The sequence below is a fragment of the Ornithorhynchus anatinus genome, chromosome 5, assembly GCF_004115215.2.
Source record: "Ornithorhynchus anatinus isolate Pmale09 chromosome 5, mOrnAna1.pri.v4, whole genome shotgun sequence".
Lineage (NCBI taxonomy): Eukaryota > Metazoa > Chordata > Mammalia > Monotremata > Ornithorhynchidae > Ornithorhynchus > Ornithorhynchus anatinus.
The window spans coordinates 68,622,472-68,645,882 of NC_041732.1; the positions used below are offsets into that span (position 1 = coordinate 68,622,472).

The following is a 23,411-nucleotide window of genomic DNA, read 5'->3' on the forward strand; positions in this document are numbered from 1 at the left end:
TTCACCTCAATATCATCAGTGGTATTTATTGGACATTAACTGTGTGCAGAGCACTATACTGAGTGCTTGGGAGAGTACAGTATAACAGAGTTGGTATACACATTCCCTTCCCAAGACAAACTTACAGTCTAGAGGGGGAGACAGACATTAGTATAAATAAATAATCTAAAATAATTTCTCCTACTACCCTCTCCCTTCCGCATCGCCTATGCACTTGGATCTTTATGCAACAAGATTAACAATTTCAGCAGAAACTGAATACTGCTTTTGATCAGAGGGAGCAAAAAGTGCCTATTCCTTATCAAAGATACTGAAAATCTTTTTAGGTCCATGAACTCTTCTGTCCCAGAATAGGATCAACTCTCTAATTAAAAACCAGCAGTGTTTAGATCCAAGAAGAAATTGTGTTGGTATAGAAATGGCAGCATTTTGGGCTCTGTTTTAAAGGGGAACAGACCCACTTTTGGCCTGAGTACTGAATGAGGCCCTGGATGGCAATTATCATTATCTAATAATAAAAATAACTGTGGTATTTGTTAAGCGCTTACTATGTGCCATCCTCCATACTAAGTGCTGGGATGGATACAAGCAAATTTGGTTGGACAGAGTCCCTGTCCAACATGGGACTCACAGTCCTAATCTCTGTTTTACAGATGTGGTAACTGAGGCGTAGTGAAGTGAAGTGACTTGCCCTAGGTGCCACAGCAGACAAGTGGAGGAGCAGGGTTAGGAGATGCGGGTCCATCTGACACTCAGGCCTGTGCTCTATCCACTAGGCCTTGCATCTCTAACCTTGGCTTCACCGACACTGCCCTCTCTTGACTCTCCTCTTATCTCTCTTTCACAGGCTCCTCCTGCTCCCACATCTTAACTGTGAGAGTCTCTCAAGGCTCAGTTCTGCCTCCCTTGTATTCTCCAACTACACCCACTCCCTTGGAGAACTCATTTGCTCCCATGGCTTCAACTCTCATCTCTACTTGGATGATTCCCAAATCTACCTCTCCAGCCCCGACACCTATCTCCCTTTCTGCAGTCTCGCATCTCTTCCTGCCTTCAGGACATCTCTACTTAGATGTCCTGCTGACATCTCAAATTTAACATGTCCAAAAGAGAACTCCTCATCTTCCCACCCAAACTCTGTCCTCCCGCTTTCTCTCTTATTACTGTTGACAATTCCACTATCCTTCCTGTCTCACGAGTCCAAAACCTTAGCATCATACTGGACTCATCTTGCTTATTCAGTCAATCACCAGATCCTGTTGGTTCTGCCTTCACAACAGTGCTAAAATCCACCCTTTGCTCTCCATCCAAACTGCAACAGCACCAATGTCCAAGCATGTATATCCCACTTTGACTACATATAACCCTCCTCACTCGCCTCCCTGCCTTCTATCTCTCCCCACTCCAGTCTTTACTTCACCCTGCTGCTTGGATCATTTTTCTAAGTAATGGGTTCAGTCCATGTCTCCCTACTCCTCAAGAACCTCCAGTGGCTACCCATCCACCTCCGCATCAGATTTGAAACTCCTTACCATAGGTTTTAAAGCCCTCTTTTAATGGTATTTTTTTAAGCTCTTGCTATGTGCCGGGCAATGTACTAAGAGCTGGGATAGATAAAAGCCAGTCAGGTTGGACAGAGTCTGTGTCCCACATGGGGTTCACAGTCTTAATTCCTGTTTTACAGATGAGGTAACAGGTTACAGAGAAGTAAAGTGGCTTGCCCAAGTGTCGGAGCTGGGAATAGAACCCAGGGTCTCTGACTTTAACTCAGCCAGTTTGCCCCCTCCTACTTTACCTTAGTGATTCCTGTTACAACCCCCCATACGTTCCCCTCCTCTAATGCTAACCTACTCACTGTACCTTGGTCTCCTCTAGCTCACTGCTGACCGCTTGCCCATGCCCTTCCTCTGGCCTGGAACCCATTTGATCTTCGACAGACCACCACTCTTCCCACCTTCAAAGCCTTATTAAATCTCATCTCCTCCATGAAGCCTTCCCAACTAAGCCCTAATTTCCTTACTCCCTCTTCCTTCTGCATCATCTCTGTAGTTGGATCTCTTCCCCTTAAACATTTGATATTTACCCCACCCTCAGCCCCACAGCATATATGAACATATCCATAATTCATTTTACTGTCTCCCCCTCTAGACTGTAAGATCCTTGTAGTCAGAGAGGAGTCTACCAACTCTATTGTAGTGTGCTCTCCCAAGTGCTTATTAGAGTCCTCTGTCCACAGTATGTGCTCAGGATATGCCCTTAACACATGTGACCAGACCTACTAAGTAGTGTTAACGTTCTCCATGTTGATAAAAAGGTCTCTTGTGTTTTTTTGGGTTTTTTTTAAATGATGTGTGTGAAGCTTCCCATTCAACAGTCAAATGGTGGAGCCAGGATTAGAACATAGGTCCTCTGACTCTTCCAAAAGACCACAGTGCTTCTTTGAGTATACTTCTGGGTTCGTTACATTGATGCTGCTGTTTTTCTGGGGAGATACATTGCTTCCCGTATGCTAAGCAATGGGGTAGCTATAATCAAGTTGGACAGAGTCCCTGTTTGTGGTCTGGGAATATGTCTATGAAATCTGTTATATTGTATTCTCCCAGACACTAAGTACACTGTTCTGTACACATTAAGTGCCCTCTAAGGGCGACTGATGTATTGATTGTTCCAAATAGGACTCACAGTCTGAGTGGGGAGGGAGAACAGATATGTCATCCCCATTTTACAGATGAAGAAACGAAGGCACAGAAAAATTAAGTAACTTCCCCTAGGTCACTCAACAGGCAAATGGTGAAGCCAGGATTAGAACATAGGTCCTCTGACTCTTCCGTAAGACCACACTGCTTCTTTGAGTATACTTCTGGGTTTGTTACACTGAGGCTGCTGTTTTTCTGGGGAGATACGTTTCTGAGCAGCTTGATGGAATTTCATTTCCCCAAATGTACTTCCTAAGATGTAAGAATGGAGTTGAACTTTTGCCATGTGAGAATGTCTTTTAGGTTTTAGCTTTCTGTTTTATTTCTGCCTCTGGTGTTGTCAAGACCAGAGCTGACTTCCAGTATTCGTGAGCTGATTGGCCTGTGTTCCGGTGAGGGGAGGTGGGCATATAGGTGGTTATTCTAGGTTAACAGTGCTCTCCCTCTCTGAATTCCCGGTGTCCCCCATTGAGTATATGCTCAGATACCTTGAGTTAGCATTGAAATGGATCTCAGTGCCCCATGATGGCAAACCCCTGAATTGCTCCTTGGCTGACACCGGGGACACTGTGCTCCCATTTTTTTTAATGGTGTTTGTTAAGCTTTTTACTATGTGCCAAGCACTGTACTAAGCACTGGGGTAGATACAGGCTTATCAGGTTGAACACAGTCTTAGTGTGGGGCTCACAGTCTTAGTTCCCATTTCGCTTCTCTGGGCCTCGGGTACCTCTTCTGTAAAATGGGGATTAAGACTGTGAGCCCCATGTGGGACAGGACTGTGGCCAACCTGATTACCCTGTATCTACCCTAGCACTTAGAACAGTGCCTGGGACATAGTAAGCACTTAATACATACCATGAAAAAAAAAGTAACTGAGGCCTGGAAGTGAAGTGACTTGCCTTAGGTCACAAAACAGACAAGTGGCGGAGCCAGAATTAGAACCCAGGTCTCCCTGATTCGTAGGCCCATGCTCTATCCCTGAGGCCATGCCACATCATGAAAATAAAATGTATGTGATTACTTCTACACACCATCAGTCATATTTATTGAGCGCTTACTGTGTGCAGAGCACTGTACTAACCGCTCAGGAGAGTACAATACATACAGTACAACAGATATTCCCTGCTCACAGTAAGTTCACAGATACACCATGTTTTGCCAGAATCCACTCCCGCCTGCCAGTGGTAGTTGTAAAAGTATTTGTTAAGTGCTTTGTGCCAAGCACTGGACTAAGCACTGGGAGAGCCTACAGAGGCAGGGGTTAGGCTCGATCCCTGAGGGATACAGATAGACGGAGAGAGTGGTCCCTGTGCCTATAAAATTGCCTGGGAAATCAGTAGTTTGCCAGGCCAAGTGTCCTGTTCTACTTTGAATATCAAGTTGGCCAATTTACCATCCCACACTTTCTCTGCAGATATGAACCGCCACCATTATTCTCTCTATGTACACAACTGCCACCTCGTCTTCCTCTTACGTCAAGATCCCTCAGAGGAAAAGAACTATAAACCTGCCGAATTTCACTGGAAACTGAACCAGGTGAATGGGCTTGGGAAGGACATGTAATTTCGCAAAGGGATTGAACGGATCAAACAAACCCCTACGAGCTTTGTGTCTGCAGTTTTACAGATGTTCTCTGTGAATATTTAGTTGTGTGTTGTGATCATGTATGTGTGAGCTGGGTGTTCAGGGTAAGAGCATATCAAAGGAAGGTAAATTCACATCTTAATAGCTCTTTGCCTTTGAATCAAGTTGTCTTGCCTTATGTGATTGCCTGATGGTGTTCCTTGCCCAGTCCGGTTGTGAGGGAATGAGTGTGCCATGGGTAACTATGACATTTATGACCGTCTGGCAGGCTAAATCCATGACCCGAATTGGAAGAATTAGCCAGGAAGAGAAACATGAGGGCAGGAACTATTGTGTTTCTCTCAAAGGAAAGGGATTGCCATTTATTACTCAAATCACTGGATTTATATTATTCAAACACCCAAAAGCCATTTTTCTCATGGTTTAAAATGAGTCTTTATTGCTGGGTTTCTGGGGCCTGCTGCTTCTAGGTTATGGATTTTGTGTTGGATGAAATTGCCAGTGAGGTCAGGGTGACTTCATATTTTTGAAATCATTGCAGCTGAAACAGCACAAATGCAAGAAACGTATTTCCATATGCATGCCAGTTTCTTAGAAGAGAAGTTGAGCACTCCAGTCTTGATCTAAAGGATCAAGCTGTCCTATTAGTGTGTGACTGGGCCCTCCCCAGCCTCCAGAGCTTCTGAATTTCCCTGTGGCAGCCCCTGGTGATTAGGGAAGAAGTGACCATTGCACCCCAAAGAGGCAAACCAAGTGTTAGAATCAGGGGTGAAATGTTCATATGGAAACATCAAGATCTATGCTCTAAAACACACTTTAATGTACATTGTGTGTGTGTGTTTGTTTTCAATGGTATTTAAGTACTTACTATGTGCCAGGCACTGAGGTAGATACAAGCTAATCAATTTGGACACACTCCATTTCTCACATGGGGCTCACAGTCTTAATCCCCATTTTACAGATGAGGGAACTGAGGCACAGAGAAGTGAAGTGACTTGACACAGCAGACAAGTGGCAGAGCTGGGATTAGAACCCAGATTCTTCAGACTCCCAGGCCCCCTTTCTACCCACCAGGCAATGCTGCTTCTCCCTTGAGAGGAAAATTCAATTACGGCATTTAGCAGCTTTTTATCTCTTTGAAAGACTGTTGTGCATTGATGGGTGTCTTCAGAGCTGTTTTGATGAATCAGTAGATTGTGTTTTCTCCATCAGTGTATTCTCTGGTTTGAATCCTTGCACCTCACAATCGTAACGCCTCCCTCTCCCCTTCCCAGGTGTGTGATAAAGAGTGGCACCACTATGTTCTCAACGTGGAGTTTCCAAGCGTGACCCTGTTTGTGGATGGGGTTTCCTATGATCCCTTCCCGGTGACCGAGGACTACCCCCTCCACCCGTCCAAGGTAGAAACTCAGCTGGTGGTCGGAGCCTGTTGGCAAGGTAAAGTAATTGACTCCTGGATCTTGACAATGAAACACATAGCGGTGCTTGCGTCATCAGGATCCATAATAGTCTCTTTAGCTGTCTCCCATTTCTTTATGGCTTCCTCTGGTTAAAAAAGAAGCTCTTTCTGATGTACAACTACCCCCACGCTGTGGCTCTTCTGTAGATTCTTCATAAGATTTTATTTAGGAGTGGCCTTTTTTGTTTTTGTAGTATCTCTGTTCTGAGGAAATATGGGGTTAAATTAGAGATGAGAGCCTAAGAGCAAGCCCTGAGGAGGACTCAATTCTATAGGAAAGTTTGGTTCATTTATAGCAACTGTCCTATTCTCTCTAGGAGATCGTGGAGATTGTCCCGTCCTGGGGAGGGGCAGAAATAATACCACTAAATCAAGCTAGTGAAACCAAGCAGTGATTCTTTACTGCAAGATGCTGATTCACAGTGTTGGTGCTGGTGACGCATCCCTGGGGAAGGTTGGGGGTTGGGGCAGCTTGGATCAAGATGTGGATAGAGGTGGATTTCCAGAGGTCATGGGGCTTCACCTTTCAGCTGCTCCTCAGATTTGCTATCTTCCAGAGACCCGATACATTTTGATGCACCCCCCCCCACCCTGACCCACTCCATCCCCTTTCTGAGGCTAAGTAAGCCTTCAGATAAGGCAGGGTAATTTCTGGGGTTTGCCTAGCCAGGACTTCCCGAGTATAGCGGTGCCACTTGCAGTAGGGAGAGCAGAACATCAGCATCGAGCTGAAAATGAGAACGGTTTTCTTCTTCCACCTTTCTGTTCCCTCCCGGGTCCCAGAGAAATAGAAAATCAATAGTTAGCAGATGGGTGGTTTCCCAGCTCTTCAGTTGCCATTGTAACCTGGTGGATCGACCCTTAAAGGAGGTGTCACAGAGATCTGGTTTCAAATCAGACGTGCTGTGTGCCCTTGAATAGGTCAACAACTCTCTCTGCCGCTGTTCCTCCCTCTGTAAAATGAGAATAATCTTGTGTGCTCTTGCTTTTCTGCTAAATGTGATGTGGGTAACTGCAGTGATCTGTCAGAGTGCTCACGCTCTCAGGGAGAAAGACACCATACAAATCCAAAGTAGTGTTTGTCTCTTTCAGTAGTATTTATTGAGCCTTACTGGGTGCAAAGCACCGTACCAAATACTTGGGAGAGTACAGAGGCAGCATGGCATAGTGGATAGAGCATGGGCCTGGAAGTCAGAAAGTCATGGGTTTGAATGCCGGCTGTGCCACTTGTCTGCTGTGTGACCTTGGGCAAGTCATTACACTTTTCTATGCCTCAGTTATCTCATTTATAAAATGGGGACTGAGACTGTGAGCCCCACATAGGACAGGGACTGTGTCCAACCCAATTTGCTTGTATCCACCCCAGCCCTTAGTATGGTGCTTGGCACATACATAGGAAGCTCTTAACAAATGCCAGAATTATTATTATAGTAAAGAAGTTAGATATAATCCCTTCCCTCAAACAGACTAGAAGGAGAGATGGACAGTAAATTATAGATGTCCATAAGGACTGAGGGGTGGGTGGTGGGATGAACAATGCTCCCATGCTGGGTTTTCCCACTCAGACCCAGAAGGTGCCGTGGCCAGGCAGCTCAGCTTATTGAGAGCTCAACCCTTTTGAGGGTTGTTTGCATTGAGCCTTCCCATCAGGGAGTGGGAAGAAACCCAAGGCCCAACAGCACCACCGGGGGAAATAACTGTGGATGTAGGAGGTGCCATCCTGCTTGCGGAGCCCACCTCACAGCTGGACGTTCCCGGAGGGTAGGCGATGGTGGGGCCTGGAGAAGATGCCGCTTAGATGAAAGGAAGCAGAAAATCTCCACGGGTTGCTGAGATTCAGGCATAGAGCCACCAGACCTCTCAGGGTAAACTGTGAAGACCCTAACCACTTAGTCCTTCTCCATTGTCTTTGTCTTGCTTTTCTACAGAATATACAGGAAGTGAAAATGACAATGAGACTGAGACTGTGACTGTGACCTATGCAGGTTGCTGGAGTTTCTTTTCCCTCTTTCCCTCTCAAGCCCGGACATTGATTCATTCCACTCTCCGCATGAAATGCAAACGTTGCATTTTGGTCTCAGGCACCCATCTCGGCTGCTTCTGGGCTGTTCTCTCTGAATCATGCTCCCCCTGCCATCGCCAACCCCTCTCAGGCCTCCTCTGGATTTTTTATTTTTCCACATAGCCCCAGGAACACATTCACAAAAGAGTCTGACTCCAATGTGATTGCAGTGAAATGGTATCAACTGCTTTATTAACGCAAAGCACTAATGGCATTTTGTTTTATTCCATCAAATTCTATTCAAGTACCATTGCATGTGGCACCGAAAGGCAGGTCCCTCTGCCCCGCAGGTCAGGGAAATACCAAGCCTAGCCTGTAGGCACGGTCTCCATTGTGGCTGCTGGTTATCCCTCCTGGCAAAAGTTCGAGACTGTTAGTTTTTGCAGTGAAACAGCCATCAAATAGTCTGTATTTATTGCCAAAGGCTCCATTTGAACTCCACTGATTTTGGGGGTTGCTTTGACACCCAAGTCCCCCCCTACCCTGGGATAATTTAGCAAACTGGGGCCTGTGGAAGGAACCTGGCTGTTAATCCTTGAAGGAAAAGATTTGACTCCTTTGGTGCTTTCCCTTTCTCTGAAGGGATTCTATTTTCTGAGTTGAAAAATAGTTTGATTTTCCTGCAAAGAATTTCAGTGAGATGAATATGAGAAGAAATGGCCCAACAGCCCCCACTGCCCCTACTTCCCATACAGCCAAGCCTTTCACGGGGGGCTCTCCTGTGGGAGAGGCAGAGGCTCTGAGACCATCAGGCCCAGCTTTGCGATTTGAGATGGCCACGCCTCCTCTCCCTTCTCCGAGTCATATGCATGATCCTGAACGGTTTCATTTCTTCATCGCACTTACCCCGATTGCAAGGCTCGCCCAAGAATGGGGCTGAACTAACTCGCATGTCAGCCAGTAATGCAGTCGGCACTTGTAACCTCCCCGCTGAGGGGGAACAGGGACCGGCTGGGGGGAATGTAACGTTTTTTGCTTTTTTACCTTCTCAAAAGGTGGGGAGCTGCGAATGGCCCAGTTCTTCCGAGGCAACCTAGCTGGCTTAATGGTCCGCTCTGGGAAACTGGAGAACAAGAACGTGATCGACTGCCTCTACACCTGCAAAGAGGGGCTGGACCTGCAGCCTGCTGATGGCATTGGCAAAGGCTTGAAGGTAGAGCCGGCCTCAGGGCAGAAATAATAATGAGTAGAAGAGGAATTGTGGTATTTGTTAAGTGCTTACTTTGCAGCAAGCACCATACTGAGCGCTGGCGAGGATACAAGGTCATCAAGTCCCACAAGGGGCTCACAGTCTAAGTAAGAGGGATGAACAGCTATTGAATCCCCATTTTGCAGGTGAGGGAAATGAGGCCCAGAGATGTAACTTGCACAAGGTCACACAGCATTTATTCATTCATTCAGTCGTATTTGTTGAGCGCTTACTGTGTGTAGTGCACTATACTAAGCACCTGGGAAAGTACAATACAACAATGAATAGACTCATTTCCTGCCCACAACGAGTTTACAGTCTAGAAGAGGGGCAAGTGGTGAAGCCAGGATTAGAAGCCAGGTCCTCCAACACCCAGGCCTGGGCTTTTTCCATTAGGCCACACTGCTATAAGGCAGCATTCCCCCTCAGATCCATGGTCAGCCTCAGGGAGGGGCCCCAGCGAGGGTAAAAAGGCTGATCTGGACCACATTGTGGAAGAAGAGCAAGGCCTGGATGAGCTGTTATCTTCCTCTCCAGGCTCGCCTATTTACCTTTCTTTTCCTTTGGTGCCAAATTTTAAGGTAGTAAAGTGTTTTAAAATGATTGATTTTAAAACAATCATTGGGGTCCTGGGCCCAGTTTGAGTATAAGGTGCCAAGGATTTCCAGGGTCCCTGATCCCGTCGCCATAAGCACTGCCGACTTCTTGCTGTCTGCTGGAAGGTCTTGCTGTTTAGATCACCGCTCATCCTGCCTGTCATCTTGGAATGATTTCAGATCCAAGCAAACCCCGGCCAGTCAGTGTTGACCTTGGAGGGAGATGACATCGAACGGTTCGACAAGGCCATGCAGCACATTTCCTACCTGAACTCCCGTCAGTTCCCCACGCCCGGCATCCGAAGGCTCAAAATCACCAGCACGATCAAGTACGTCCTAGTCTTTTGGGGGCCAACGGCTGACGTCGTCGAGTGATGCGCGTGTGTGTGAGAGAAGAGGGTGGGGGGAGCTGGAGCTTTGAGACAGTTTCTGCCTGAGGACTCCTAGGGTCACATTTTGTGAGAGAGAGTGGCTCTCCCAAGTAGTGATGGGAGAGCAGCGAGTGGTCATGGTTGAAATCACTCCTGTTGGGCTCTCAGCCCCACGTTGCGGCTCAGGGACTCTTCTTTGTCGGAGAAGAGTTTGGCCCTGGGTCCTAGCAATTCTTGCGGGGACAGGGAAGAGCAGCTCTGAGCTGTGACTTCGGCCTGACCCGGCACCGGTGGGTCCCTGCAGATGTTTGAACGAGGAGGACTGCATCTCCGCCCCTCTGGTGGACGGCTACATCATGGTTCTGCAGCCGGAGGAGCCCAAGATTAGCCTGAGCGGCATCAACCACTTTGCCCGGGCGGCTTCTGAGTTTGAGAGCCCCGAGGGGGTTTCCCTCTTCCCCGAGCTGCGGATCATCAGCACCATCACTCGCGAGGTGGAGCCAGAGGGGGACGGGGATGAGGATCCAACAGGTATCTCTCTGAGCTCTACCCTTTCTACTTGCCCAGCTGGGCCCAAGCCTCTCGATGGCTGCCGCCCACCTGCCTGGCCCTTGTGATTTGTGGGGGATCTGAGTCCATGGCATCGTTGTGGCATCCTCGGGCCTCTGTCTGGGAACGGGGCTCCGCAGACCAAGATGGCCCATCCACATCATCATCATCATCAGTGGTATTGAGTGAGCACTAACTATGTGCAGAACGCTGTCCTAAGCTCCTGGGAGAGTATAAGAGTTCCAGAGACACCCCCCTCCCCACCTCCCCAGCCTTCCTCTCTGCCCCTTGCCATGCCAGCAGGGCTGGGAGGAGCAAAGAGATTTGAGGAGTTTCCCACAAATCTCAACTCCCATTTTGAGGCTGAACCCAGTAGGAGCTCCACATGGATCCTGGAGACCCTATTGAGTCCTGGCTCTTCGTCCACAAGCGCCTGCGTGCCTTGAGGCCACTTATGCTTACCCCAAGACCGAGTGCTCATGCCCATGTCCTGGTCCCTTCCCAGGCTGCTGTCCCCTTGGTCGTGCCAATAAGAGTCCTTCCATGGCCCTCAAGTCTCGCCTAGGAATTTGACTGATGTCCATCCTGCGTTTCAGGGGAGGAGACCTGGACTATGGGCTGCTAGCAGGCCTTGATGTGGTTTGGGAAAGGGGCTGCCCTACAGACTGGACTCCCTCAAAACGCCCCTTGAGCACTCGGCTTCTAGGTCTGGGATCAGGCCGCCCCACCAGGATAGCCCAGGTGCCAGCCATTCGTGACTTGTAATGGCTCTGGGCATTTTGTCGTTCCCATTTTTCAGTTCAAGAGTCGCTGGTGTCGGAGGAGATCATGCATAACCTGGACACCTGTGAGGTGACGGTTCTGGGTGAGGAGCTGAATCCGGAACAGGAGAGCCTGGAGGTTGACATGACTCGCTTGCAGCAGAAGGGCATTGAGACGAGCAGCTCCAACCTGGGCATGATCATCACAGGTGAGGGGAGCACCGGGCAAGGGGAGCTCAGAGACTGACAAGGATGGATGGAGAGGGAGCTGGGCTCTCTGTGTTAACGGCTTGGGATCCAACAGCCGCCACCCAGTCGTGGCAGGGTGGAGAGATACCTCTTCACTGCCCACCTTTTCCCTCCCCCGAGCAGGTGTGGACACCATGGCCAGCTACGAGGAGGTGTTGCACTTGATCCGCTACCGAAACTGGCACACCATGTCCCTCTTCGACAGGAAGTTCAAGCTGGTCTGCTCTGAACTCAACGGCCGCTATGTCAGCAATGAGTTTAAAGTGGAGGTGAGTGAGCCTGCCTTGGGTCCTAGGCTGGGAATAGTGCCTGTGGAGAACTGTGACCTGATTGGCAGGCTTGGATTGGCCTACTACCCTGGTGCTCATTGGTAAGGAAGACAAAGGGCATATCTGCCCTGCTCTCCAGATTGCCATCTTTTCTCCAGGCTTTGTGTCCAAGTGGAAGGTTTTTTTTTTTTGGTGGTGTTTTTTTAATGGTACTTGTTAAGTGCTTACTGTGTGCCAACCACTCTACTAAGTGCTGAGGTAGATACAAGATAATCAGGTTTGACACATTCTCTACCCCACAAGGGGCTTACAGTCTAAGGAGGGAGAGGAAATCCTCTCCCCTCACACAGGCGAAGTGATTGTAGAGCCCAAGGTCCTTCTTGTCTGCTCACATCTCCCACCCCCAAACTAAAATAATAATAATGTTGGTATTTGTTAAGCGCTTACTATGTGCAGAGCACTGTTCTAAGTGCTGGGGTAGATACAGGGTAATCAGGTTGTCCTACATGAGGCTCACAGTTAATCCCCATTTTACAGATGACGTAACTGAGGCACCGAGAAGTTAAGTGACTCGCCCACAGTCACAGCTGACAAGTGGCAGAGCCGGGATTTCAACCCATGACCTCTGACTCCAAAGCCCGGGCTCTTTCCACTAAGCCACGCTGCTTCTCTAATAGCTTTCTCTGGTTCCCACTGTATCCTCCAGTCTCATCTCCCTGTTGCCATTCCTGTCCCAACTCCTTGAATGGATTGACTACACCCATTGCTTCCACTTCCTCTCCTCCGTCTCCCTTCCTGACCCCCTACAATCTGGTTTCCATCCCCTTCAATCCACAAAGACTGCACTCTCCAAGGTCACCGCTGCCAAGACTAATGGATTCTTTTCTGTCCTAATCCTCCTTGACCTCTGAGCTGCTTTTGTCCCTGTGAACCATTCCCTTCTTCTGGAAACTCTCTCTAGCCTTAATTGTACTGATACAGTTCTCCCCGGTTCTCCTCTTGCCTTTGGCCGATCCTTCTTGGTCTCTTTTGTTGGCTGTTTTACCCCCGTCACTCCCTTCTTGTGTGTGATCCTCGGCTCTGTTCTGGGCCCCCTACTCTTCCCTCTTTACATTCACATCCTTGGGGAGCTCATCTGCTTCCAGGGGTTCAGGTACCACCCTTTGCTGATGACATCCAAATTTATGTCACTAAACTCAACCTCTCTCACATCCTTGGCAATTCTGCAAGTTCTCTTGCCTCCAGGATATTTCCACATGGAAACTGAACTCATCTTCCTTCCCCAATTCTCACTTCCTCTTAACTTTCCCATCACAGTAGACACCACCACCACCCTCCCTGTCTTCAAAAACCTGCAACCTTAGCATTATCCTGACTCTTATTTCCACTCTCACAATTCATTCTGTCACTGTATCCTGTTGGTTTTTTCCTCCGCATTTCCCAGTCCTTGTCCAAATGCCCATCACACTTTGACAAGACTACTGCATTAGCCTCCTTATTGCTTTCCCCGCCTCCAGTCTCTCCTCCCTCCAGTCCATACTTTACTCTGCTGCCCAGATGATTTTTTTCTAAAACATCAATTTGCTCTCGTCTCCTCACACTTGGAATAATTTGGCCTTCTCCGCTTCAAGCAGAGAAATTCCTGAACTGAAGCTTTAAGGCACTCAGTTCTCTCCCTTACTTCCTTACTTATCCCCACTCTATTCAATTTCACCCCAACTCTCACTGTTTGGTTCTCTAAGGCTAAGGTTCTCGCTGTGCCTTATTCTCATCTCTCCTGCCTCTCACCCCTTGCTCATACCCTTTGTCCTTCCTTCCTTCTCCCTTCAAATCCATCAGACCATAGTTCTCCCCCATCTTCAAAGCCCTTCTGAAATACCCACCTCCTCCAAGAGGCCCTCCCTGATAAATTATTGTTCTCCCTAGATCATATCTTTCCAGTTATCACCACAGCACCTTCGTGCCACCTCCACACTTGTGCACTCATACCTATCAGCCACACTTCTTTTCACTTTGACTTCCATACCCACCATGTAAGCCATTGCTCACCCACACATCAATCTTTCCATTCTCTTTTTCCTTCTGTCTGAAAAAGATTTTCTGTCTGCTTCACTGATTAGATTGTAAGCTCCTTGAGGATAGGGATCTTATCTTATAACCCATTTGCATTCTCTCAAGCCTTTAGTAGCACGTTCGGCACACAGTCTGTATTACCGTTTATTTTTGACACCACAAGGGTCCTGGAAAACGGGTGGTCAATTGCTTAATGCCCTGGGTCACTGTAAGCTCCTTGAGGGCAGCGGGAATGGATGACTATGTCTGTTTTCTGTCGTGAATTCCCAGGGGCTCAGTACAGATTTTTCTGCAGCAGGGGAGGGAGAGGGCTGGGCTCTCCTGACCTGGGAGGACTTGGTCCAGCAGGATCAGGCAACCCACTAAGCAGTCGTCCCTTGACCGTAGGTGAACGTGATCCACACAGCCAACTCGGGGGAACACGCCAATCACATTGCCGCCCAACCGCAGTTCGTCCATCCCGTGCATCACTCATTTGTCGATCTCTCCGGGCACAACCTAGCAAACCCACATCCGTTTTCAGGTAAGCCTCTAGCCTGGGCATCTCGCGGCATACACTTCTGTCCAATGGCCGGCATCCGAGAAGGGGCTCCTGGGGGGTGCGCCTGCATCCGGGCTAACCCTGGACATTATCCACCAGGGCACCTTGGAATCAACTCGGTGGTCCTGTCTGTGGCAGGCCTTCTTGGCCACGTTGTTCAGCAGTATCAGCTTAGACTCCTGCACCTTCGTTGATAATTGTGGTATTTAGGTGCTTACTATGTGCCCTGCACTGTACTAAATGCTGAGGTATGAGGTAGATACAAGATAATCAGGTCTTACAGTCTAAGTAGGAGGAGGAACAGGAATTGAATCCTCATTTTACAGATGAGGTGACTGAGGCATAGCAAAGTTAAATGACTTGCCCAAACTCACAGAGCAGGCAAGTGGCAGGGCTGGGATTGGAACCCAGGCCCCCTGACTCCCAGGCTCGTGCTCTTTCCACTAGGCCATGCTGCTTCTCGTGGTTCCTAGGAATGCAAAGGGTTTTCATGTCCAGGATTTGATCAACTTTACATTCCCTCCCCCTGGGACAGGTAATATCTCTCCCTTCTTTATAGAGAGAGAAAGAGGCTCAAAGAGGTTGAGTGATGGGTGTGTGGTCGGGCCAGATGTGGAAGCCAGGCATTGTCTCTGGGAACCAGATGGCTAGCACTCACTTAGCCTCTCAGGCCCACTTGATCTCACTGCCATGGTATTAGTGAGAATAAGGATTTCATCTCCTTTCTTCTTCTTGTTTCTTCCTAGTGGTCCCAAGTACCGCAACGGTGGTGATTGTGGTGTGTGTCAGCTTCTTGGTTTTCATGATCATCCTGGGTGTGTTCCGGATCCGGGCTGCACACCAGCAGACCCTGCGTGACCAGGATGCCGGGAAAGAGAACGAGATGGACTGGGATGACTCTGCCCTGACCATTACCGTGAATCCCATGGAGGTAGGCCTGTTGACTTGTAAGGGGGAGAGCTTGCCCCCGGGCGGCTCTCCTCCAACATCAGCATCCCCTGGACGACCAGAGCCGATGGGCCTTCTGCCCGGAAAGGGGTTATCCATAGAATGCCCCTTCCCAAGAGCGTTGTCAGCACCGGTTCATTCATGCGGTGGGAAGGCTTAAGCTCGGCTTCTGGAATATAGTCCAGCCAAGGTCACGGCCGCAGTCTTGCTCTTGCAGCCCGTCAGTCTGTGGGGCTGGGGGCGGGAAGGGACCACCAACTGGAATAGCCACGGGGTCACAGGTTGCAAACAGGGTTTAGAGGAAGGGTGAGGGGACACTGCTGTCTGAGAGCTTGCTTGGCCTGGGTGGTCCAGCCACAGACTGTGGGAGAAAAGACGTGTGGGAGGCCTAGTTTCCTTTTCCCATCTCTGGCCCACCAACAGTCTGCTGGACACTTGCTGTCGGGCTCCCCTGCAGAAGGGAGAGTGACTCCAGTGGAGAAAGGGGTTCCCTCCTCAGGGGAGTGCCAGGAGAGTGAGAGGAAACCTAAGCACTGCTGGAATACAGGGCGGATCCTGTCTGCGGCCAGGATGAGCTCTTCCGAAAGAGGGACTTTGTTTTCTCAGGTTTCAAACCCTGGTTTCTCCCCCATCCCTTCAGTCTTAAGGGTTTTCTGTGGCTGCCTGTAGTCAGCAGCTCCACCTGCGTCTTTGCCCTGGAAGCTGCTTCCCACCTGGCTCCTGGACAGGGCCTGAGTGGAAACTTCCCAGGTTAAACCCTCTTATTAATCATCATAATAAAAATCACGGTGACGTTTGTTAAGCAATTTTACTGTGTGCCAAGCAGTGTACTAAGTGCTGGGATAGATTCGGGTTAAGTTAGACACAGTTCTTGTCCCACGTGGGACTTCACAGTCGAAGCAGGAGGGAGAACAAGAATTGAATCTCCATTATACAGATAAGGAAACTATGGCCCAGGCAAGTGAAGTGACTTTCCCAAGATCACACAGCAAACTGAAGGCCTGTGCAGGATTAGAATCCGGGTCTTTTGACTTCCAAGCCCAGGTACTATCCACTAGGCCATGGTTTTGGGGAGCTGAGCTGATGGGGCCCGGGACTACGGGGTCGAGGAGGGGTTGATTTGGTGTGTGAGGATCTGCCGTGTTTGTCTTGTCTGTGTGTCAGACCTACGAGGACCAGCACAGCAGCGAAGAGGAAGAAGAGGAGGAGGAGGAAGAGAGCGAGGATGGAGAGGAAGACGACGACATCACCAGCGCAGAGTCGGAGAGCAGCGAGGAGGAGGAAGCGGGGCAAGAGGAGGATCAGCAAAATGTTAACAGACAGCAACAGCTGGAATGGGACGACTCCACCCTGAGCTATTGATCCCAGCTGTTCCCTTTGTCCTTTTGTTTCTGCTCTGGAAGCTCCCCCGGCGCCCGCCGATGACCTCCATCCTCCTTGCTGCTCCCTCCATTGTCCTGCGGGGGTAAGAAGCCATTGTGGCCAGTAGTTGGACAGACACCCCCAGACATTTGTGTCTCATTGGCTAGTCCCCAATGCTTGATCCCTAACTATCCCTCCCTCCCCCCCACCTTGCACTTCCTTGGACTGGATTTTTTTGTTTTTTTAATCACGTGAGGAACCACCTTGCACTTTTATCTTCACGTCATCTCAGCTCAGTGACTGTGGCTCCACAGACCTGCCCACACGTGTCTGGAAACAACGTTGACTTTGCTTCTCTCATTCCTTCCCCAAAGCTGCAGCGGTTTGACTTGTTGACAAAGGGTAAAAAATTGCTCATTTCAGTCTGGTGAACATTTCTTTTCGTTTCTTTTTTTTTTAAGAATTTTTTTTTCTTCCCAAAACTAGTGCATGTGGAAAGTGGCAAGATGGGGGTTAATATGTAGAGGATTAACAGACTTTTTAATATTTTGTAAATAAATTGGGATTATGTAATTATATCCGCTGTGGGAGTGCAACAGGGAGTGGGTTTTAGAGTTGCCTAAGACCAGGGGCTGGGGCAGGGCTGACTTTGGCCCAGGTCTTCAGCAGGAAGAGCCCCCGCAGTTGCCCTGGGGGCTGGGTTCCCTTGGGCTGGGTCCCCGAGGGGCAGAGGTGGGTCTGTTCCTTCTCCTAGCCCAGCCCTGCCGGATCTGGTCTGGGCCGGGGCGGCCCGGGGAGAGTCGGGAACGGGAAATCCAGGCTGGGCCTGGCCCCGTTGACCTCTCGGGGCCTGGACGGGCCAAGCCTGGCCCAAGAGGTCACGGGAGGTGGGGGCTGCCCTGCCTCGTCCCCAACTGCCCAGTCAGATGGTGGATAGCTTCCTTGGTCTAGAAGCAGTTCCTCACCACCCACCCCGCCCCCCTCCTTTCCAGTGGGCAGGCACAGCTGGGATCGTGGCCGATCAGCCACTCCTGCCAAGGCCCGGCCGGCTCAATCCTGTTGCGGGGACCTGAACTCTGGATGTAGTAAGCTTGTAGTCTCCACGCCATAACTTAGCGCTTTCCGCCCGGGGCATGGTTTGAGCCTCCACGGCACAAACCGGCCGGGGCCAAGTATGGGGTTCCGAACGTGGGGCCGCCGCGGCAGTAGCTGTGGGAAAAGAAAAGCGCGTTATGAGCCGCGGGGGGTGAGCGCTGGGTTTTTCGTCAGGCAGGGCTACGCCTCCCTGGGCCCTGTCAGCTTGACCACTGGAACCGAGGTGGAAGGGAGGGGAACGGATGCGAGGGGCATTATCCCACCGACTCTCTAGACTTCTCGGACCCGGGGCTGCTTTCCGGAAGCCAAGTTTGGGGGTGGGGTAGGGTGGGAGGGGGGTTGGTGACCCGAGGGGGTCCCGGCCACCTTGGGTCCGAGAGCGGCAGCGAGTCATCCATCCAATCTTCTCCTTCATTTAAGTGTAAAATTTTCGATTTCTAAAACTGGGGAAAAATGGTTTTGACTACTTTTTCTGTGATGACATAACTGCTAGTTTTAAGTCAACTGGGGAACTTTTAACTTATGTCTGACAGGTGTCCTGTGTTAATGTTGATGTGTAGATCGACCCTTCCCTAAGCTGTCACTGTAGCTACTGTATTTAGACTAAAACCGACGAAGATTAAACGCTAACACTGCTGGAAGGTGAACTTTCCGATGCTGTCTGTAGCCACTGTGGGGATAAATCTGCCGCTGTGTTTATGGTGATAGGTCAGTCTGGCGAGTCTATAAGCTACAATAAAGTTCTGGTTCTAAGTCGGGCTGGCAGTCATCTTTCCCAAGGGCCAGGAGGGGCCGGGGCCCCACCCCTCCTTCCCTTCCCAAACTGGAACAGAGAGCAGAATGACATAAAAAGACTTTATTTTAAAAAATCTGCTGCCACATTCCATTCTAAGACTTCCCAGATCTTTTGTCCTGACCCACAGTCACAGTTACACACAACACTCCCTCTACTTACAGAAATATGAAATGATTTAAAAAAATAGAAAGTATTTCTTCAAACTAGGCACATACAGTCTGTACACTCCAACCGAGAACTGCTTTGTGTATGTGCAAAGGGGTGCAGCCCAGAGCCAGGGAGCACACGAACCCGTTTAAATAAATAAAGTTGTAGTCTTGGCTTTTCCTATTTGAAACCAGGTGAGCTAGATGGGGCTTAGTTTTTGTACTGATTTTGGAACGAAAGTGCACTCCGGCTGGGCTTGGGACGAGAGGGACGGAAGGTGGATCCGGAGCCGATCTGTGAGCGACGGATCGCAAAACAGGAAGCAGCTGCCTTAACCTAAAACCGTCCCCACGGCCCTTCGTCCTCCGCTCTTCTGTCCCGAAAACCCTCGGCCCCCCCCAAGCAGACAGCGGCCGTTCTCCAAGCCCCCGTCCCCTGGACCGCAGGGCTCAGGCCAGCTCCTCGGCATCAGTCCCGGAAGCTTGAAAGAGTCTAGTCGGCTGCCACCTGCTTTTCCTTCCTCCAGGGGAAGATTCCACAATTTCCCCTTTCCTTCTTTCTCTGTCCCAAGCAGGAAGTCCTAATGGCTCAGGGAACTGTTTGGAAAGAAAACTTCCAAACGAAGTCGTGGGGTGGGTGAATGACGACCCGACTGTGGCGGCGGCAGGAAGAAGGCGGGGGGGTCGTGCCCGCTCCGCCCAGCTTCGAGGTCAACCTTTGCTCTGGAGGGAACCTGCCCCGAGGCCAAAGTTTCACTTGGACAGGTTTTTCTCCCAGCCCCCGGGCTGCACATAAAGTGGAACAAAACCGCAGCCGAGCCGGTAGACGGCGCGGCCGGGCCGACTGGTCCCGCTGGCGGAGGTGGGGGCCAGAAGCCCCCTCCACTCCAAGGTTCAAAGCACAAAACCACAGCAGTCCCAGGGTCGCGGGCAGCTCGAGGGGGGCCAGGGGAACGGGCTTGTCCCGGCCACCCGCGGCCGGAGAGCTCGGCGATGCTGAACTCGGGCAGCGGAACGTCCTGCCCACAGCTGAGAGGTGGGGTTGGGTGGGCAGGGGAGAGCCCCAACAGGCATCCCTGAATGCACAGTGAGAGCCCCCAGGCTTGGCCTAGGTACTAGCAGCTACCAGATAGTGCACATGTGCAGCGGGGGGTGGAGAGGGTGCCTGCCCCTTTCCACCCTGCCACCGAAGAGCCCCGGCAGAGACGCTGGCCAGGTCTCGGGGGTGTTGGGGAAGTGGGGGACGGGGAGAGGGAGGAGACCCTGAGGGCGGTGAGGCGGCAGGCGGCGCCACCGGAGCCCAGGATGGAGCCGTCGCCGACGTTCCCAGGATCGGCCTCCGGGAAGACTCGAGTGTCGCGGGGCGAAAGCCCCGCGGTCCTTGCTCACAGCAGCAGCCTGCGGTGGTTCTCACGCCGCCACCGCCATGCTCCCCCGCCCCTTCCCCCCTCAGGGCCAGGCAGCGGCTTCCCTCTCCTGCCCGGCGATGCTGCTTCCAGCCTCCACCTGCGTGTGGCCCCGTCGAGACGTCGCCGGGGGCAGCTGGTCTTTGGCCCTTAGGAGTCCGGGTCATAAATAAATAACTGCAGGGATTTCTTTTCAGTGTAAACAAACAGCAACTGGGTAGGTTCCTCGCCCCGCGCCCCCTGCTCCGCTCCCACGGCCACGGCCGGGGGGTCCCACGCCCCTGCGGGCGGGGGGCAGGGCCTCGGCCGTATCCGGGAGGAAGGAGGTCGGGGCTGTTTACCGGGAACGGTGGCCGTGCTGGGGTCGGGGACGGGGTCTGCTACTGCCTGTTGTCTTTGGAGACGTTGTGGGCCAACCAGTTCACTTTGGTTTTCCAGCTCTCCCGCAGCGCTTCGTTGAACTTCACTCGGAAGTGCTTCAGTGCCTCGTCGTCCGTCTTTCCCAAAGCCAAGGAGTCCTGAGGAAGAGGAGATGGGGGAGATGGGGCAGTTGGAGGAGGCTGTGCCTGGCCCGGTTCCCTTTCTACTTGTTTCTCTCAGTCGGGGTCTTTCCCCCCAACACTTTCAGCCCCGTTCAAGGCTGTGGGCTCTGAGCTCCCAGACTGGAAGGGTCCGGGGCAGCTCTCCCTCACCCGTCAGGGAAGAGATCTCTCCAAGGCCAACAGTGAGGTGCAACAAGGTGCGTTAGGTGCCAGGGCTGGCCCGTGAGCTTAAGGCCGAAGTTCTGGGACACCTCTTAGGCCCGGTGGAGGACAGGCCGTACCCCTGAGCAGCGTGGCTCGGTGGCAAGAGCCCGGGCTTGGGGTTCATAGGTTCGAATCCCGGCTCTGCCACTTCTCAGCTGCGTGACTGTGGGCAAGTCACTTAACTTCTCTGTGCCTCAGTTGCCTCATCTGTAAAATGGGGATTAACTGTGAGCCTCACATGGGACAACCTGATTACCCTGTATCTACCCCAGCGCTTAGAACAGTGCTCTGCACATAGCGCTTAACAAATAGCAACATCATTATTATTATTTTTCTCAGCATTTCTAGGAGCAGCGTGGCTTAGTGGAAAGAGCAAGGGCTTGGGAGTCAGAGGTCAGGGGTTCTAATCCCAGCTCCGCCATGTATCAGTTGTGGGATTTGGGGCAAGTCAGTTGACTTCTCTGTGCCTCATTTACTTCATCTGTAAAACAGGGATTAAGACTGTGAGCCCCATGTGGGATGACCTGATGACCTTGTATCTACCCCAGTGCTTAGAACAGTGCTTGGCACATAGCGCTTAACAAATACCATCATTATTATTCTGCTTGGGAGTGGACAGAGGTCAGCAGAGAAGCCCAGCCTCGTGGGTTTGCCTTCTCAAGGCCTAAGGCCAAGCCTTCCAATGAAGCGTGAACATCACCATCTCGTCCCCTCTCTCCACTCATGGCCTCTTGGTAGTGACGGAGCAGAGAAGGAGCAGAAAAGAGACTAGATAGGTGAAGTGCCCATTGTGGGGGAGAAATAGTTCCCAGAGTCTGCCCAGGCCAGACCAGTGAGGGCAGTTGGGGCCTCAGGGCTCAACTTGCAGGAACTTGATGGAGCCCCAGGGCCCAGCTGGCACTGGCCTTCTGCACACCATCTCTCCACCACGCGGGCTTCGGAGGCGTTACCTTGAGATACTGTATGTCCTTGGAGCAGCTGAGCTCGGGCAGGCCGGCCGCCCGCATCAGCGCAAAGAGGTGGAGGAAGAGCAGGCCGTGGCGGCGCAGGATGGTATAGGCCCGTTCGCAGTAACCGCGGAACCTGCCCGGGAGCCAAGTGCAGATGTCAACCCCTGCCTCAGGGCCCAGGGGGGGCCCCACCCGGGGCCAGTCGAGCCACACCAAGCCACACCATCCCCCCCGATCGGGCTTCCTTGAGGACAGCTGCCACGCCTGCTTCTGATGTGGTTGGGGGGAGGGACGGCTCTGTCTTGGGAGGAGTTGGTGGCTCCTCCGCCGGAGACCCCGCCACTTCCCCGTGGGATTTGACCCCAACTCAGTCCCCAGAAGGCCCCGAGGCGGCTCGTCGGGCTTCCCGGGCGCTTTCCCGACCCGAACAGAGTCTGTTCTCCCTGCCTACCTTTCAAACTTCTCGCTGTTGTTGGTCCTCCCCTGCTGGATCACGTGCACAAAGTCGTAGGTGAGGATGAAGGGGACACGCTCCCGGTTGATTCCAAACTTGGTCTTGAAATTCCCCAGGAAGTGGCCAAAATCAATGTGGAACAGCTGTAGGGGGCAGAGAGACAAAGAAACTACAAGTGGGGTGGGGGTTGGGGGGCATAGGGGCTCTGGGGAGGCGAGGGCCGGGAGGGGCAGAGCCCAGGAGGCCCAGAACCTCACTAGTTCTTCCTCTGGGCCTGCAGGAGATGGACTGCTGACATCATCATCAACGGTATTTACTGAGCGCTTTTTTGTGCACGGCACTATATTAAGCGCTTGTGAGAGTACAATACTGTGGAGTCGGCTGACGCGTTCCCAGCCCACTGTGAGCTTACAGGCTAGAGGAGCTGCAACTCTGTCGTTCTGTGCTCTCTCAAGCGCTTAGTACAAGTGCATGTCGCCCCACACCTCAAAAAAACACCAGCGGTTGCCCATCCACCTCCACATCCAACAAAAACTCCTCACCCTTGGCTTTAAAGCACTCCATCACCTTGCCCCCTCCTGTCTCATCTCGCTACTCTCCTACTATAACCCAGCCCGCACACTTGGCTCCTCTAATGCCAACCTTCTCACTGTGCCTCCATCTTGCCTATCTTGCCACCGACCCCTCGTCCGGCCTCCTTCCTCAAATCCGACAGACAATTACTCTCCCCCAACTTGAAAGCCTTATTGAAGGCACATCTCCTTCATGAGCCCTTCCCAGATTAAGCGTCCCCTTTCCTCTTCTCCTGCGCTCCTTTTGTTCTTCCCTGCTCCTATCCCCACAGCATTTATGTGCATATCTGTAATTTTATTTATTTGTATTGACGTCTGTCTCCCCGCCTCTAGACTCTAAGCTTGTTGTGGGCAGGAAATGTGTCTTTTATTGTTATATTTTAATATTGTTGGTATTTGTTAAGTGCTTACTATGTGCAGAGCACTGTTCTAAGCGCTGGGGTAGCTACTTCTCTGTGCCTCAGTTACCTTATCTGTAAAATGGGGATTAACTGTGAGCCTCACGTGGGACAACCTGATTACCCTGTATCTACCCCA

General features: G+C 51.2%; 2 protein-coding genes across 12 annotated transcripts in view; one reads left to right on the forward strand and one right to left on the reverse strand.

The window, feature by feature from the left end:
* CLSTN1 (calsyntenin 1) overlaps positions 1–18,560 on the forward strand; it is an 81,307-nt gene extending 62,747 nt beyond the window's left edge. For 2 of the 4 annotated variants that reach the window (XM_029065770.2, XM_029065771.2), the window contains 11 exons: positions 4,111–4,232; positions 5,555–5,717; positions 7,668–7,724; positions 8,797–8,954; positions 9,767–9,915; positions 10,262–10,488; positions 11,306–11,476; positions 11,640–11,785; positions 14,246–14,381; positions 15,146–15,330; positions 16,512–18,560. In XM_029065770.2, the coding sequence (XP_028921603.1) occupies positions 4,111–4,232; positions 5,555–5,717; positions 7,668–7,724; positions 8,797–8,954; positions 9,767–9,915; positions 10,262–10,488; positions 11,306–11,476; positions 11,640–11,785; positions 14,246–14,381; positions 15,146–15,330; positions 16,512–16,709 (1,712 nt within the window). In that variant the 3' untranslated portion in view covers positions 16,710–18,560. The remainder of the gene's footprint in view (positions 1–4,110; positions 4,233–5,554; positions 5,718–7,667; positions 7,725–8,796; positions 8,955–9,766; positions 9,916–10,261; positions 10,489–11,305; positions 11,477–11,639; positions 11,786–14,245; positions 14,382–15,145; positions 15,331–16,511) is intronic. The other 2 variants (XM_029065772.2, XM_029065773.2) reach the window with 1 other exon arrangement.
* An 85-nt stretch (positions 18,561–18,645) lies between these two features.
* The window catches only part of PIK3CD (phosphatidylinositol-4,5-bisphosphate 3-kinase catalytic subunit delta), a 55,704-nt gene continuing 50,938 nt past the window's right edge, over positions 18,646–23,411 (reverse strand). For all 8 annotated transcript variants that reach the window (XM_029065769.2, XM_029065768.2, XM_029065762.2 and 5 more), the window contains 3 exons: positions 22,300–22,445; positions 21,849–21,981; positions 18,646–20,670 (listed from right to left, as the gene is read on the reverse strand). In XM_029065769.2, the coding sequence (XP_028921602.1) occupies positions 20,533–20,670; positions 21,849–21,981; positions 22,300–22,445 (417 nt within the window). In that variant the 3' untranslated portion in view covers positions 18,646–20,532. The remainder of the gene's footprint in view (positions 20,671–21,848; positions 21,982–22,299; positions 22,446–23,411) is intronic.